Source organism: Drosophila ficusphila, unplaced genomic scaffold (genome assembly GCF_018152265.1).
Source record: "Drosophila ficusphila isolate 14025-0441.05 unplaced genomic scaffold, ASM1815226v1 contig_106, whole genome shotgun sequence".
Classification (NCBI taxonomy): domain Eukaryota; kingdom Metazoa; phylum Arthropoda; class Insecta; order Diptera; family Drosophilidae; genus Drosophila; species Drosophila ficusphila.
Window position 1 is genome coordinate 13,731,249 of NW_025063993.1, and position 13,929 is coordinate 13,745,177.

Consider the following 13,929-nt stretch of genomic DNA (forward strand, 5'->3'; position numbering starts at 1 on the left):
TCGGCATTCACAATAGAAGAAGAAGAAGTAAAACAGACCTCTTGTTTTTTGACAACAAACCCTAATTAATTAGAATTTCTGGAGAAGATTGGGAATTCAAGCGATGGAAACGCTACCTGAGGTGCCAGAGGCACCACTGCGTCCGTTTAAACTATAAGTATTTCAAAAGATTATTTAGAAATTGAGAGTTAATAGTTTTTTCATTTCGACCAGCACGGCGCATCAGGTTGTGAGTCTCACGGGCATAAGTTTCGAGCGGAGGAGCATAATCGTAAGAATATACATAAATGTAGAAATGTTTTGCAACTAACTCCCCGTTTTAGGGCGTGGTCGAACTGACCATAGTGCCGAACAGCGAGAACCTGCGCCTCATCCGCCTGAATGCCAAGCAACTGCGGATCTACAGCGTTGTTTTGAACGATGTCTGCCAGGCGGAGTTCGTTTACTTCGATCCCTTCCAGGACATCTCACACAAAGATCCCAAAAGCCGCGTGCTGGAGGCCTACTCCCAGAACCATCTGGCTGCCGCCCAGATCACAGATCCAGATGTGAACAATGGTGAACTGCTGATCCAAGTTCCACCTGAAGGCTTTTCCATGATCCAGGAGGGTCAGGGCCTACGTATCCGCATCGAGTTCTCGCTGGAGAATCCCAAAAGCGGTGTTCACTTTGTCATACCACCTGAATCCATGGATGAGGAGACCCAGATAAACTGCTCCCATATGTTTACCAACTGCTATGAAAATTCCACTCGGTTGTGGTTTCCCTGCGTTGACAGCTTCGCGGATTCTTGCACCTGGCGCCTGGAGTTCACCGTGGACAAGAATCTAACGGCAGTATCATGCGGAGAACTGGTTGAGGTCATTATGACTCCAGATTTGCGGAAGAAAACGTTTCATTACACTGTAACAACTCCCGTATGTGCACCCAATATTGCACTGGCTGTAGGTCAGTTTGAAATCTATGTGGATCCACACATGCACGAGGTGACCCACTTCTGTCTGCCTGGAATGCTGCCCCTGCTGAAGAATACTGTTCGCTATCTGCACGAAGCATTCGAATTCTTCGAGGAGACCTTATCCACACGCTATCCGTTTTCCTGCTACAAACAGGTGTTTGTAGACGAGTTGGACACGGACATTAGTGCCTATGCGACCATGAGCATCGCTTCAGTGAACCTGCTGCACTCCATTGCAATCATCGACCAAACGTATATATCGCGAACGTTTATGTCACGAGCTGTGGCCGAACAGTTCTTCGGTTGCTTCATCACATCACATCATTGGTCGGATACCTGGCTGGCTAAGGGAATTGCGGAGTACCTGTGTGGATTGTACTCGAGGAAGTGCTTCGGCAACAACGAGTACCGCGCTTGGGTGCAAGCAGAACTGGCGCGTGTGGTGAAATACGAGGAGCAGTACGGCGGTATTATTCTCGATTGCAGCCAGCCTCCAGCTCCATTACCAGTTTCGAGTACAAATCCATCGGTGGCTGCTAGCAATCAGCCGGAGATTGTTCACTATTTCCCCATTAAGAGTCTGCACACCGTGTCGCCAAAATATGTGGAAGCGATGCGGAGGAAGGCGCACTTGGTTATCCGGATGCTGGAGCACCGCATCGGCCAGGAGCTGCTCATTCAGGTGTTCAACAAGCAACTGGCCTTGGCCACCAATGCGGCATCGACGAAGATTGGCGCCGGATTGTGGTCTCAACTCCTCATCTCAACCAACATCTTCATCAAGGCGATCTTCACGGTGACGGGCAAGGATATGTCTGTTTTCATGGATCAGTGGGTGCGCACTGGAGGCCACGCCAAGTTTTCGCTCACATCTGTGTTCAATCGCAAGAGGAACACCATTGAGCTGGAGATCCGTCAGGACTTTGTTAATCAGCGTGGAGTGAGGAAGTACAATGGTCCTTTACTTGTTCAACTGCAAGAGTTGGATGGTACCTTCAAGCACACGCTTCAGATAGAGAATACTCTGGTAAAAGCGGATATCACCTGCCATTCGAAGAGCAGGCGTAACAAAAAGAAGAAGATCCCTTTGTGCACCGGTGAGGAGGTGGAGATGGATTTGTCAGCCATGGAGTGAGCTATTAACTAAATATTTTGCTAAACAATCCATTAATATATTTGTTTTGTGTAGCGACTCACCTGTGCTTTGGATACGACTCGATCCAGAGATGATTTTGCTGCGTGATTTGATCATTGAGCAGCCGGACTTCCAGTGGCAGTATCAGCTGCGGCACGAGCGCGATGTTACTGCCCAGTTTCAGGCCATTCAGGCACTGCAAAAGTACCCAACAAATGCCACCAGACTTGCCTTAACCGACACTATTGAAAGCGAGCGTTGTTTCTATCAAGTGCGCTGCGAGGCGGCCCACAGTCTAACCAAAGTGGCCAACCAGATGGTGGCCTCCTGGAGCGGCCCACCCGCTATGCTGAACATATTCAGGAAGTTTTTTGGCTCTTTTAGTGCTCCGCACATCATCAAGCTGAACAACTTTTCCAACTTTCAGCTGTACTTTCTGCAAAAGGCTATTCCCGTGGCTATGGCTGGTTAGAAATTAATTGAATTGAATAAAAAAGCATGCTGAATAACCTATTTTCCTTTTAGGTCTGCGCACATCCCATGGTATTTGCCCGCCGGAAGTGATGCGTTTCCTTTTTGATCTCTTCAAGTATAATGAGAACTCGCGAAATCATTACACGGATGCCTACTACAGAGCCGCTTTAGTGGAAGCTCTGGGCGAAACACTAACGCCTGTTGTTTCCGTGGCTATTCACGGCACTCAGATCACCACGGATAGTCTTTCTACAGATGCAAAGTGAGTTTGCCAAGCATTTGATTAATGAATTTAATAATTTTACAAACAATCTGTATATAACCAGGTTGGTTCTGGATGAAGTGACTCGCCTGCTGAACATGGAGAAGCACCTGCCCTCGTACAAGTACATGGTGTCAGTTTCCTGCCTGAAGGTCATCCGAAAGCTGCAGAAGTTCGGTCACCTGCCGTCACTGCCTCACATTTACCGCAGCTATGCGGAGTATGGAATCTATTTGGATCTTCGCATTGCTGCCATGGAGTGTCTGGTAGACTTCGTCAAAGTGGATGGTCGTAGCGAGGACTTGGATCATTTAATTAATTTGCTGGAGACTGATCCAGATCCTGCTGCACGCCATGCGTTGGCTCAACTGCTGATCAACAATCCGCCGTTCACCCGCGAATCTCGCAGTCGCCTGGATAAACCCAATCTGGTGGATCGCCTGTGGTACAGCATAAATACGTTGGCCTACGACACCAAGCTGCGTTGCGATACCGTGGATCTGTACTACGCTCTTTACGGAAGCAAGCGACCGAATTGCTTGCAGGCCGGTGAGAACCAGAGCTTCTACAAGGACTTGATGAAGGATACTGGCGGCAATGCAGGCAGCGTGACCGGCAGTTTCAAGAAGACAAGCTCCGACATAAAACCAGCTCCCACTCCGCTAATGGAGTTGGACAACGAGCCGCAGGAGCGCCATAAGCCCGCCTTGGTTACCATTAAGAGGACGGCCACAGAAGCCTTCGAAGTGGGCGACGAGATCATCAAGCTGGAGCGAAGCGAGGAGATTACAGTGCTCGATGAACCCGTCAACGTTCAAGCCTTCGACAGTGAGACCAAAGTGAATATCCTGCCAGTGGATGACGACGCACCCGATTCGCATCAGGCAACCAAGCGGCTAAAGACCGAGATATTCGCCGAGGATGACAACTCATCGGTGATGCTCGAAACCGGTGACTTCACCAGATACGAGAGCAGCTACGAGGACGGCAAGTTGAAGACTGGCGATGCTCTGCTGAAGAAGAAAAAGAAGAAGGACAAGAAGAAGCACAAGCACAAACACAAGCACAAGCACAACAAGGAGAAGGACAAGGATCGCGAGCGCAAGGATAAGGACAAGCGCGATCCGCAGATATCGCGCCTCCAGGCCCGCGAAACCAACACCCCGGACACTCTCAGCTCGGCGGACAGCAGCAACAGCAATAGTCTTCCTCCCCTGAACCTTAACTAAGTGAGGGTTCTCTTCTGGGTCGGGATATATCGGGATATATATTGCATGAGTTGTAAGCAGAGGGTTAGGTATATAAATAAACATTAGATTTAAACAAAAGCAGGTTTTGTTTATCTTTAATAAGTTGTAAAGGTAAAGATTCTTTTATAGCCAAACTATACACACAATTTATATATAAAAGTATGTAAAGTATTTACTTTTATTTGTTAGTTTTCCATACTTTTATTGGTCGGTTTATAATTTAACATTAAGGAAGTGCTGAAACATTTTTACAATACTTACGAACTAGACAAGGACATTTTAACTAAAACAGGACGTGGGTTCGTTCACTGCACCTTCGCCTTCGCGTTCACGTTCGCGTTCTCCGCCTCCTCCGGAGCCGCCGCCTTGGGCTCGCTGCCCGCCACAGCGGTGTCCTGCTCGTCCCGCGGCCTCCGCTTCTGCAGCGCATGGACATGGGCCAGGGTGTGGGGATGCGACTGCTGGCCCTCGATGGGCTGCAAGTACGTGATGCTGCCGCCGCCAATTCCGGTGGCCGTCTGTTGGTGATGGTGCTGCAGCTCGCCGGCGGAGGGAGTGGACAGAATCTTAACCGACGGCTCCGAGGGAGCGGCCAGGGATCTGTGTGCCTGATGGGCAGCCAACTGCCGCGTGGCCAGACGCATGATGTGGGCGTAATCCACGGGCGGATGGTTGCGGTACTCCGGGTGATCCTTCACGTACTGCTCATACGGAACGGGAACGGGCACGGGAACAGCCTTCACCGGATATCCGGCGTCCACGAGCGCCTGGAACTCGGCCTGCGTGAGGGGCTTGCCATTGGGTGGGGGCAGGTTCAGTTGCTTCACTTCATCCAGAGTCCGCAGCTTCTGAATGGGAGCCGTTGTGGGCGTGGCGCGGGATGGGGTGGCAATGCCCGTTCCCTGGGACACATAGATACTGGATTGCGAGGGCGACGGCGATGGATACTCGGCGTGGAGCGGCAAAGCAGTCGGAGTCACGGCCAGATTCCTCTGCGAATGCTTTATCGGATCCGGTGGACTCGGGTAGAAGTTGGAAGGCGGCGGCGGGGAAGGCGATCCCTGGCGATCCTGGTAATCCGCATAGAGGAGAGCTTTCGTGGGCGAGGCCAACTTATAGTGCTTCGATCGGTGATACTGCTTGGGAATGGGACTCGGCTTGGGTGCTCCAGTGGGCGTGGCCTCCTGGTAGTAATACTGCGAGGGTTGCGGCTGATTCGCCTGCTGCTGCGTGGGATAGACCACCGGTCCCAATCGCTTGGCCTCCGGCGTGGGATAAATCGGCGTCGGCTGCTGGTAATTGCTGAACTTGAAGAGCGACGGAACAAATGGCTGGTTGTTCGCATCCAACAGAGAGTTGGGTGTGCTGGCCAAGTAGGCCTTGGGTTGCCTCAGAGCCGGATGAGAAGTGGGTGGTGGAGGGTGTTGGGGAGCTGGCTGCCTAAGGGCCACCTGCTGCTCATTGCTGCTGTCCACGTAGGCCAATGATTGTCCGGGTTTATTGGCCGCCAACAGCTTCTCGATCTCACTTTCCAGCGAGGATTTGGCCAGCGGGTGATTGGGCAGGGTCTTGTAGCTCACCTGCGGCTGGTAGTAGGCAATCTGCGGTGGCAGTCCATGGATCAGTTGCTGGCCGGAATGGGGAACGGGCTTGTGGAGCTGCACGCGTTGCGGTTGCTGTTGCTGCTGCGGCTCCTCGTCCTCCTGCAGTTGCTGTGCCTGCGGCAGGGGCAAGTACTTGGGGCCACCGCGAGGATGCGAGTAGGCTGATGGAGTCACCAGCTCCTGCTCGGCCACAAAGCGCTCTCGGTAGCCACCCAAACCCAGGGAGGGATCCGCCTGTTGGAGCACCTTGTGGGTGGCAGCTGTGCTGTGAATTGGCAGACCTTTCGGCTGAAGTTGCTGCTGCTGCTGGCGATGTTGCTGCTGTTGGTGTTGCTGCTGTTGGTGTTGCTGCTGCTGTTGCTGCTGGCGGAGTTGCTCGTGGTAGGCCCTCGCCTGCAGCTCCTCCTCCAGGAGTTTTAGGAACTGCTCTTCGGGAATTACTTGGTAGGGCTTCAAGGATATTTAATTAATTAGTTATTTATATTTATAATTTATTAAAGATGAACCACCTGCTGATGTTGCTGCTGCTGCTGGGGATTAACCGTCTGATGCTGTGGAGCTGGGAGTGGCAAGGGCAGTTGATAGGGACCCACTCCCTGGTATTGACGAGGACGTGGCTGTTGGGGCTGCGGCTGGATGGACACCGCATAGCGCTGCTCCGCCTCCTGCTCCTGTTCCTGCTCCTGCTCCTCCTCGGCCACCGGAGCGGATGACTTCTTGGGCGCACTGGCCGCACCCTTGCCTTGACCGGAGGCGGCCGCCAAAGCCTTCGCTTGATTATGATGGCGCATTATATCTTGCAGATACACGTAGTGCTGCACCTTCGAGATACGGAGATACGGATGGAGAGTAAAAAGTGAGAGGGGGCCTCATAATTACGGTGGGTGTGTGAACCGCCAACATTCAGCCGGCGGCCAATGTCAGCAGCCGTTTAAAGTGGAGCCATATGACCAACGCCACTGCCTTCAGGAAAAAAAAAGGAAAAAAAAGAAAAACGAAGCAAAAACCACAGAGGCAACAACTGGTTGCAGGTGCTTCAAACGCTTCAAACGCTGTGAGAATGGCGTGGCATCTAAAAAATGAGTTTATATAACACTTGTGGCAAACTTTGGCAACGCCAACACCAAACACAACAACCACAACAACAACAACAACCGCAACGGCTTTGGCTCTTCGATGTTGCAACAGAAACAACAAACATTACACTAGGCAACAAGGGTTCGCCATAAAAGGAGCCGTTTCTGTAAGCCTTTTAAGAGATCAATTGAAAGACCGAAACTTGAGGAGGATTATGTGATGTAAATATATGTAGATATTATGTAAAGTAAAGAAATAAATTAAGGACTGATTGAAAAATACACAGGACAGAAAATAGTAGTTCCTGAATTTAATACTTTTAAAAGAACTATTTCTTTTATGTGCAATCACTTTTCAATTAACTAAATTTCTATCAAGCAAACGGAACATATCTATACCAAAGACTATCGTTAGATATTTATTATTATATAATTTAGGCATACCTTTTTATATATTCATATTATTGGCTAACAAAATGATTTTTATTTATGTATTCAAAACAATCCTATAAATACACCCCGAACTCTTACATTCACTTTTTTTTAAAGCAGAAATCTTCTCAAAATTCAAAATATAATCTTTGGAAAACCCTTGATTCTTTGTAAAACCTGCTGAGTGGTGTGCCATCGGTGGTTCCCATTATTATGGCAAATAAAGCCGCCGGCAAGTCAAGGCGCCACCAGCCATCAAGCGACACAAAGCTGACAGACCAAAAGTGGGGTGATTATAACATTATGTCAACTTTCTTCCCACGACGAGCTCCATTGTGTTTTTCCACGGGTTCCGATGTCTTCCACACTGCAAGAGACCCACTGAAGACCCAGAGGAAAACGAAGAAGCCAATGGCGAATCCCCCAGTGGTGGTGATGGAAATTCGAGTTGCAAGGGAGGTGGAAATTGTTGTGTTGACGCGTAATAAGACAAATAATAATAATTTTGCAATTATGCATTCGTTGCTGTCGCCATCAAGTCGTGACTTAGTTTTGCCAATTGCCTTTATAATATAAATATCATTATTATTTTTGCCGGCACTTTTAATTTCTATATACATTTTGCAATATAAACATTGTGTCTGCTAATTGCATTCGCCTTTGTCTACTGCGACTATTGCAATTCGTTCCGAAAATAAAGATATTGGTCAAGGTTTCTTGGCCTCGGCGAAAGGGAGAATTTGACAAAATCCGTCTGGGGGATTGGGATTGGGCCGTTTGGCTTTTGCCTTTTATGTCTGCGAACGGCGAGATGTTTTTACATCCGGCATTTTGCAAAGAATCGTGTTCGTGTGCCTGCCGCCGATGCCAAGTCACGATGTCCAGGTCGTCCGATGTCCGTTGTCTGTTGTCCAATGTCTGTTGTCCAATGTCTGATGTCTGATGGCCGCGGGGCCAAGTCAATAGCTCAGATAAAACCGCCGAGATGTTGATGGAACGCCCCCGATTGGCGCAAAACAAACAATATTCCGTCATGGCAAAGGTAATCCGTCAGTTGGCCATTCGGTCACTAGATCACCCACTCCCTTTGGAAAAAACAGGGAACATGGATAATGTTTTATGGGTTCGGTAATCAATAATGATACCTATTAAACTGAATATCCTTTGATTATATCCTAGGAAAACTTTAATCTTAATTATAGATTCATTTAGAGCTGAAATAGTATTTATTATATTAAGATTTGTTTTAAAGTTTTTCAGCTGTTTAAATTGTTAGTTCATCACACTCTATAAATGATTATTACCATTAAAAGGTTTTTTGTGCTGCTTTTCCTTTCAAAATATTGAGTGCAATAATTTTTTTGAGAAATGCTAATCTGCATATCAATTATTTCTTTATAGGAACTATAAAAATATTTAATGATCACTTTAAAAAAAAGTATTATGAACCTATGAAATTTACCTTTAGTTTTTAATGCAGTAATCTAATTTTTTTTTACTTAAAAAGCTTTACGTTTTGACCCGACCAGGAGTGATTATTTTTGTAGGTAATCTTGGAATTTGGATTCCCTTAAAATATAGTTATATCCCCGAAACTCACCTCCTGGCTCTGCTCGAGAAGTTGGGCGGCATGTGGTCGGGAATTGGCTGCGGCGAAGTTCCTCAGCTGCGGCTCCTGGTGGGATTCGTGCTGCTGGTGCTGATGCGGGGCAATCGGACGGATGATGAACTGGTTCGGCTTGGAGCCGTAGATGGTCTCCTGCCCGTCCTCGGGGTCATCGCTCCCGGTGGCGGATGCCTCCGAGCTGCGGTGGTTGGGGTACAGAGGCGTCTCCTTGGAGCTCACCTGTCGCTTGTCTTTGGTCGCCTCCGATTCCAGTGGCGTGGAGGCGGAGCTCTTGCTGTCCTCCGCCGCCGCCACCGTCGCCACCGACCGACTCCCGCTGCTGTCTTGGCTGCTCTTAACCTCCGCATCCAAGGCTTGGGTGCAGACGAGACCTGAGTGGGAGGATGGAGATAGGTGTTGGTGTTACAAGCATTACATTTTGATTTATGTTTGTGGGAAACAAACAATTTTTATATGCCCAAAACAGGGTAAGCTAGCTTAATTGAATTTAATGCCACTTATTATGTTTTTGTGCATATCTTTTTCATGGTAATAATCTTGTAGTAAAATTGTGTGAGATATTAAACAAGTAACAGTTACTAAAATCGAACCACCATCTGTTACCAAAGATAATTGGCACATGAAAATTCAAATTTCAGAATTTATTTTAAGAGTATTTAAGCTGGTTATTGCAAATAAATCTACTTTTACCAAAAGGAAATTCAAGCTATGAAAAATTAAGTATATATAATCAATATATTTATTTTATTTTTAATCGAAAGTTGTTAATTTTAAAAAATGGTTAACTTTTAGATATTTTCTTATAAAAAAAGTCAAGTAAAATCATGAAAAGTAAAGTCTTAATGAAGTTTTTTACTCTTTTAATCCAATTTTAAAGAGAATCTATTAATTTATATTATTTATATTCCTTTTTGGGGATACAAAACTGTTTGGTAAATGTAAAGTTCCTTTAAAAAGTTTGTCAGCCTAGATATGTTCTATGGTGTTTGTTTTTTAAAAATGCCTTTGGGTTTTCCAAAAAGTTCTATAGACTACAAAGAACATCTTTTTCATCTCTTCATTTTTCCTAACAATATTTTAGCCAAACAAAAATTTAAAAAATATTGTCTAAACCACAAACTCAAGACACTTTTCCCGCAGATCTCGATGTCTACTCACCCAGCAAGAGTGTCAGGACGATGATTTGGCTTCTCATTGTGTGGCGGCACTGCACCAGCAGACTAGTAATTGAATATCTGAATCTGAATCTGTGGGTCTGTCTGGCCGTTCGATACTTTCACAGTCACTTGGGTTAATTTTTCCCAGTCGTTTTCGTTGTTGTTTTTGTTGTTGTTAGTTTCCTTGTCAGGCAGTTGTTGTTGTTGTTGGGATTACGATGGCCGCATCTGCTGCATCTGCATCGAGCATTGCCGGCTGCTGCAACAAACTGAACCAAAGAAGCACCACAGCACACGAAGCGATTATTACAGCAGTTATGCAACTGAAGATTCGACACAACAATCCAACATTGAAACCGAATTGCGAATTGCGAAACTGCAACTAAAACTGAAACTAAATTTGAATCTGAATCAAAGTCTGGGTGGCAATCCAATTTCAGCTTTGAGTTCGTATCCCGTAATCCTTGGATTATTTTTCTGGTTTTTATGGCGCGAAATTCGTAACGTTTCAAATTGGATGCTCTGATTGACTGATTGCTTTACCGTCGTCTCTTTTCCTGCCTTTTTGGCCAGGAGCTGCAGCTCCGTTTTGCGGGTTTTGTATTGCTTTTTTCGTATTCGAATTCGGAATCGGATTTAATAGATCGCGCGCGCTGCTGCACGTTCAGCCAACGAATCTTGAGCGTTGTGCGGCCAACACTTGTATTTATAAATCCCGTGGCCAAAAGAGACGAGTCTCGGCCGAGAGCCGAGCGGCTCCAAGCTCCGGCTGGTAAGCCAAAGCCGACCTTTGCGGATCGTCGTGCCAGCCAAGCACCAACACAAAGAGAAAGGTCTGTCTGCCATCGCCGCCGCCGCTTCTGCGCTTCGATTCTCCTACAGCTCTACAGAGGGAAAATACTATAAGATCTACTTGGACTAATAACGAGGGGTCAAAATATCACTTCTTCTTAACGAAAATTTAGTGAATATAATATGCTTTTTTTATGTATGAGCTTGTTAGTCATTAAGATCTAAAGATGTGTATACTAGGTAATTTGATTTTAAGATCCTTTGCCTTTGCCTTTTTGCATAACTAAACTACATTTTTATTATACGATTTGTTTTTAGAGCTTAACGGTTTGGATATTCATTCTTGTACATTACAACATAAATCTCAAAATTTTAAACATTCATAAATGTAACTTGTAAGTTCTTATATAAAAAAAAACCAAAAACAAAAAGGAAAAATTTTTGTAAAATTTTAAAACGTAAAAAATAAAAAGCAAGTGTTTTTCTTAAATAAATAAAGTTTAAACTTTAAATTGTATTCTCTTTTGTGCGTAAAGTAGTTGGTATAATTTGCCTAAAAATTAATTCTATTTATTATAAATATATCATAGATAAATAAGTAAGACATTTGATAAATAACACAAAATTAAGCTTTTGTGCTAAAATGACAAGTATAATATATAATTTCTACTTTTCCTTTTTGTCAAGGTTATTTTTCTCTCCAATTCGGAAACTAAATTTGAATAAGAACTCCCCCAAAACCGCGAATTTTTCTCGGTGAACCCATGCACTCGTAGGCTTCCAGGGGGCCAATTGAACGTTGACGGCCCTGTCGGTGGCTAACCGCTAGTTAAGTTAAGGCTAATGGTGCGGCCGGGCATTTGCCTGCCGCCTGGAAGCGCCCCGAAAATGCTAACGTGACACTAAATTGGCCGTCCGCCCTCATGGAGATGGAGTTGGATGGAGTTGGATGGTTGGATGGTTGGAAAAACACATCGACTTGGTTCAGGGAGAGGGATAGCTGGCTGCCGGCCATGGCTATTTGTGCTGTTCGAGGCTAAAGGGCACTTTTGTTTTGCTTTTTGTCTCACTGCCTTTTTGTTTTTAACTCTTGTGGTTTTCTAAACCTTTGCTGTGTGTCTGGGCAAATTGGGCGCATTACTTTTAACAAGCGTTTTCGATTCGGATGCGGGACTCCCATTTGCGTTTCCATTTTCATTTGCATTAGCAATGCATATTTAATATGCCCAAGCCCAGTACGACTACTCGCACCACACAATCGAAAGAAACTCCACCCTTGCCGGCAAGTTCGCTGCTTAAGTCTTTCGTTTGACATTTGCAATTGCCCGTGGCACAGTGGGTTAAATTATTTGCGGTTGAGCGTTGAAATTGTGGCGCGGTTGAGTACTAAATATTTTAAGTACAATTAATAGAAGCAAACCAAAGAGGGAAGCTAACAAAAACCATTTTTAATTTATAAGTTATACAAGCAGAAAGAGAGAAAGAATAGCTTTAAAGGAAGGTGATAATAATGTTTCTTTATTAACTAAGTACTTAACTTAAATACGTTCTATGTTGTTTTCAACAAATCTATAGCATTGTTTTATCTAGGTTTTTACTAGAATGATCTAGAATATCCAGAATAGATATTTGTCATCCTTAAAGGTTGTGACATCTTGAAAAAGATTTCATATTTTGTATTTGGAAAAGTTATGATAGCAATTATTACACAATTACTTAGCTTAAAATCTAAATATTTAAGAAAAATTACTTTTTTTTGACTGTATCATTAAATTGAAACATTATGAACACTTTCCAAGCTCCCCAATTTGTTTTTAAATTTTATACAGCCTGATTAAATGCTTCTTACCTATGCAAGTGATCCCAGAAATTGAACTGCCATTTATTTTGGCCAACTGTGCCCTTCTGTTTGGGGCTTGTGAATTAACATTTCAGCGCATGCGTGGGCAGGCGCAGTTAGGAGTTTAGAGTTTGGAACTTGGAGTGAGGAGTTTGGAGTTAACCCCCCAGTTGGGTTAACCCCTGCTGGCAGCATCACTTACTCGTATTGCGAACTCCGGCTGACGGACGGAGTCAAGTCGGTGGCCAATTTGGGCAATTGCGATTGCCGTGCTGGTTAATTGAGCCTCGCTTACCTAATGCTAATGCCAGGCTATGTCCGCCGATCCAACGGAAATGGGGGGCTTTGCGTTGGTGGTGTCAAAGTTAACACGGTAGCTGTGAAATTTGGCGCTGGGGAAATCCGTGAAAATTGCCCACTGTTGCAAGCCTGCCATTTCCTCATCCTTAGCAAATTGATTAGGACAGTTCGTCGGCCAAAACTAACCAAATAAATAAGTTTATAATTAAGTGGAAGATTTGCGGCAGTTGCTTTTGTTTTTCTCCTCGCTTTTTTTTTTTTTTTTTTTTGGTTTTTTTGCGCAACTCTCGATCGAAGCAGCAGCCGCAGAGTTACTTATTATAAATTCTCCTACTGCCTGTGTTGTTGCTAGTTTGTTCACATTATCATTTAGTTGTCTGCGTGTTGCTTGTGAAATTGTTGCATTGCATGCTGCACCAGCAACAGCAACAACAACTGCAGTAGCAGCAGCAGCAACATCGGCAGACGACGATGCGATCTGCAGTGGCAACATCTTCTTTTCTTCAACTACTATTTATTATTGTATTAGTTTCTGTGCTCCGGCTGTTTCTTCAGTTATTTTTTTGTTTTGCTTTTAATTTCAAGTGCTTTTTGCTGTAGTTTTCTGAGTTTTTTGCTCCATCCAGCAACCAGAAATGCAACAGTTTCTGGCCAAATCCACTTAAATCAATGATCATCATGAAGGAGACGACGACTATGATGATGATGATGATGATGATTCTGCTGGCAGTTCACATTTTGGCATTTGCATTCAGCAATTCACATTCTCTAAAGCTACGACAGTTTTATGCTCCAAATTTTATGTGTATCAATTTATCAGACGGCGATGGAGTCAACCTTAACATTTAGTCTATGCTTTTTGATATACTCCAACTGGCAACATTTGCCGAGATCTTAATTGGCAACTTTGTGGATGTATTTTGACGGTTTTTTTTTTACTTACTTTTTTTGCCTGCCACCGGATTGTTGTTAATGAAAAGTGGTTTTACAATGAAATTGCACAATCGACGATGTGGCCAGCA

General features: G+C 45.0%; 2 protein-coding genes across 3 annotated transcripts; one reads left to right on the forward strand and one right to left on the reverse strand.

Moving 5' to 3' along the window:
- Window positions 1–33: 33 nt before the first annotated feature.
- LOC108087534 (transcription initiation factor TFIID subunit 2) lies at window positions 34–4,174 on the forward strand. The gene is made up of 6 exons (XM_017184940.1): window positions 34–153; window positions 217–271; window positions 324–2,089; window positions 2,148–2,560; window positions 2,619–2,829; window positions 2,894–4,174. Exons 1-6 carry the CDS (start codon window positions 104–106, stop codon window positions 4,056–4,058), a joined length of 3,660 nt encoding a protein of 1,219 aa, XP_017040429.1. The 5' UTR covers window positions 34–103; the 3' UTR covers window positions 4,059–4,174.
- Window positions 4,175–4,278: 104 nt separating this feature from the next.
- Window positions 4,279–10,652, reverse strand: LOC108087535 (mediator of RNA polymerase II transcription subunit 15). Of its 2 annotated transcripts, XM_017184941.2 has the most exons (5): window positions 10,519–10,652; window positions 9,977–10,244; window positions 8,792–9,189; window positions 6,193–6,504; window positions 4,279–6,133 (listed from the first exon to the last, which is right to left on the reverse strand). In XM_017184941.2, the coding sequence occupies exons 2-5, from the start codon at window positions 10,011–10,013 to the stop codon at window positions 4,385–4,387; spliced, it is 2,496 nt and encodes an 831-aa protein (XP_017040430.1). In that variant the 5' UTR covers window positions 10,014–10,244; window positions 10,519–10,652; the 3' UTR covers window positions 4,279–4,384. The 2 variants fall into 2 exon arrangements, with proteins under 2 accessions (XP_017040430.1, XP_017040431.1); XM_017184942.2 differs by lacking the exon at window positions 10,519–10,652 and having other exon boundaries at window positions 6,193–6,498; window positions 9,977–10,511.
- Between the last annotated feature and the right edge of the window lie 3,277 nt (window positions 10,653–13,929).

What these genes read in the sequence shown, in the direction of transcription:
- LOC108087534 (XM_017184940.1), top strand. Translation starts at nt 104, where the DNA reads ATGGAAACGCTACCTGAGGTGCCAGAGGCACCACTGCGTCCGTTTAAA. An exon ending in CCACTGCGTCCGTTTAAACT is followed by an intron (nt 154 to 216) that starts ATAAGTATTTCA and finishes TTCGACCAGCAC; the next exon opens with GGCGCATCAGGTTGTGAGTC. An exon ending in TCGAGCGGAGGAGCATAATC is followed by an intron (nt 272 to 323) that starts GTAAGAATATAC and finishes TCCCCGTTTTAG; the next exon opens with GGCGTGGTCGAACTGACCAT.
- LOC108087535 (XM_017184941.2), bottom strand. Translation starts at nt 10,013, where the DNA reads ATGAGAAGCCAAATCATCGTCCTGACACTCTTGCTGG. An exon ending in CGTCCTGACACTCTTGCTGG is followed by an intron (nt 9,190 to 9,976) that starts GTGAGTAGACAT and finishes CCTCCCACTCAG; the next exon opens with GTCTCGTCTGCACCCAAGCC. An exon ending in AGCAGCAGCAACATCAGCAG is followed by an intron (nt 6,134 to 6,192) that starts GTGGTTCATCTT and finishes ATATCCTTGAAG; the next exon opens with CCCTACCAAGTAATTCCCGA.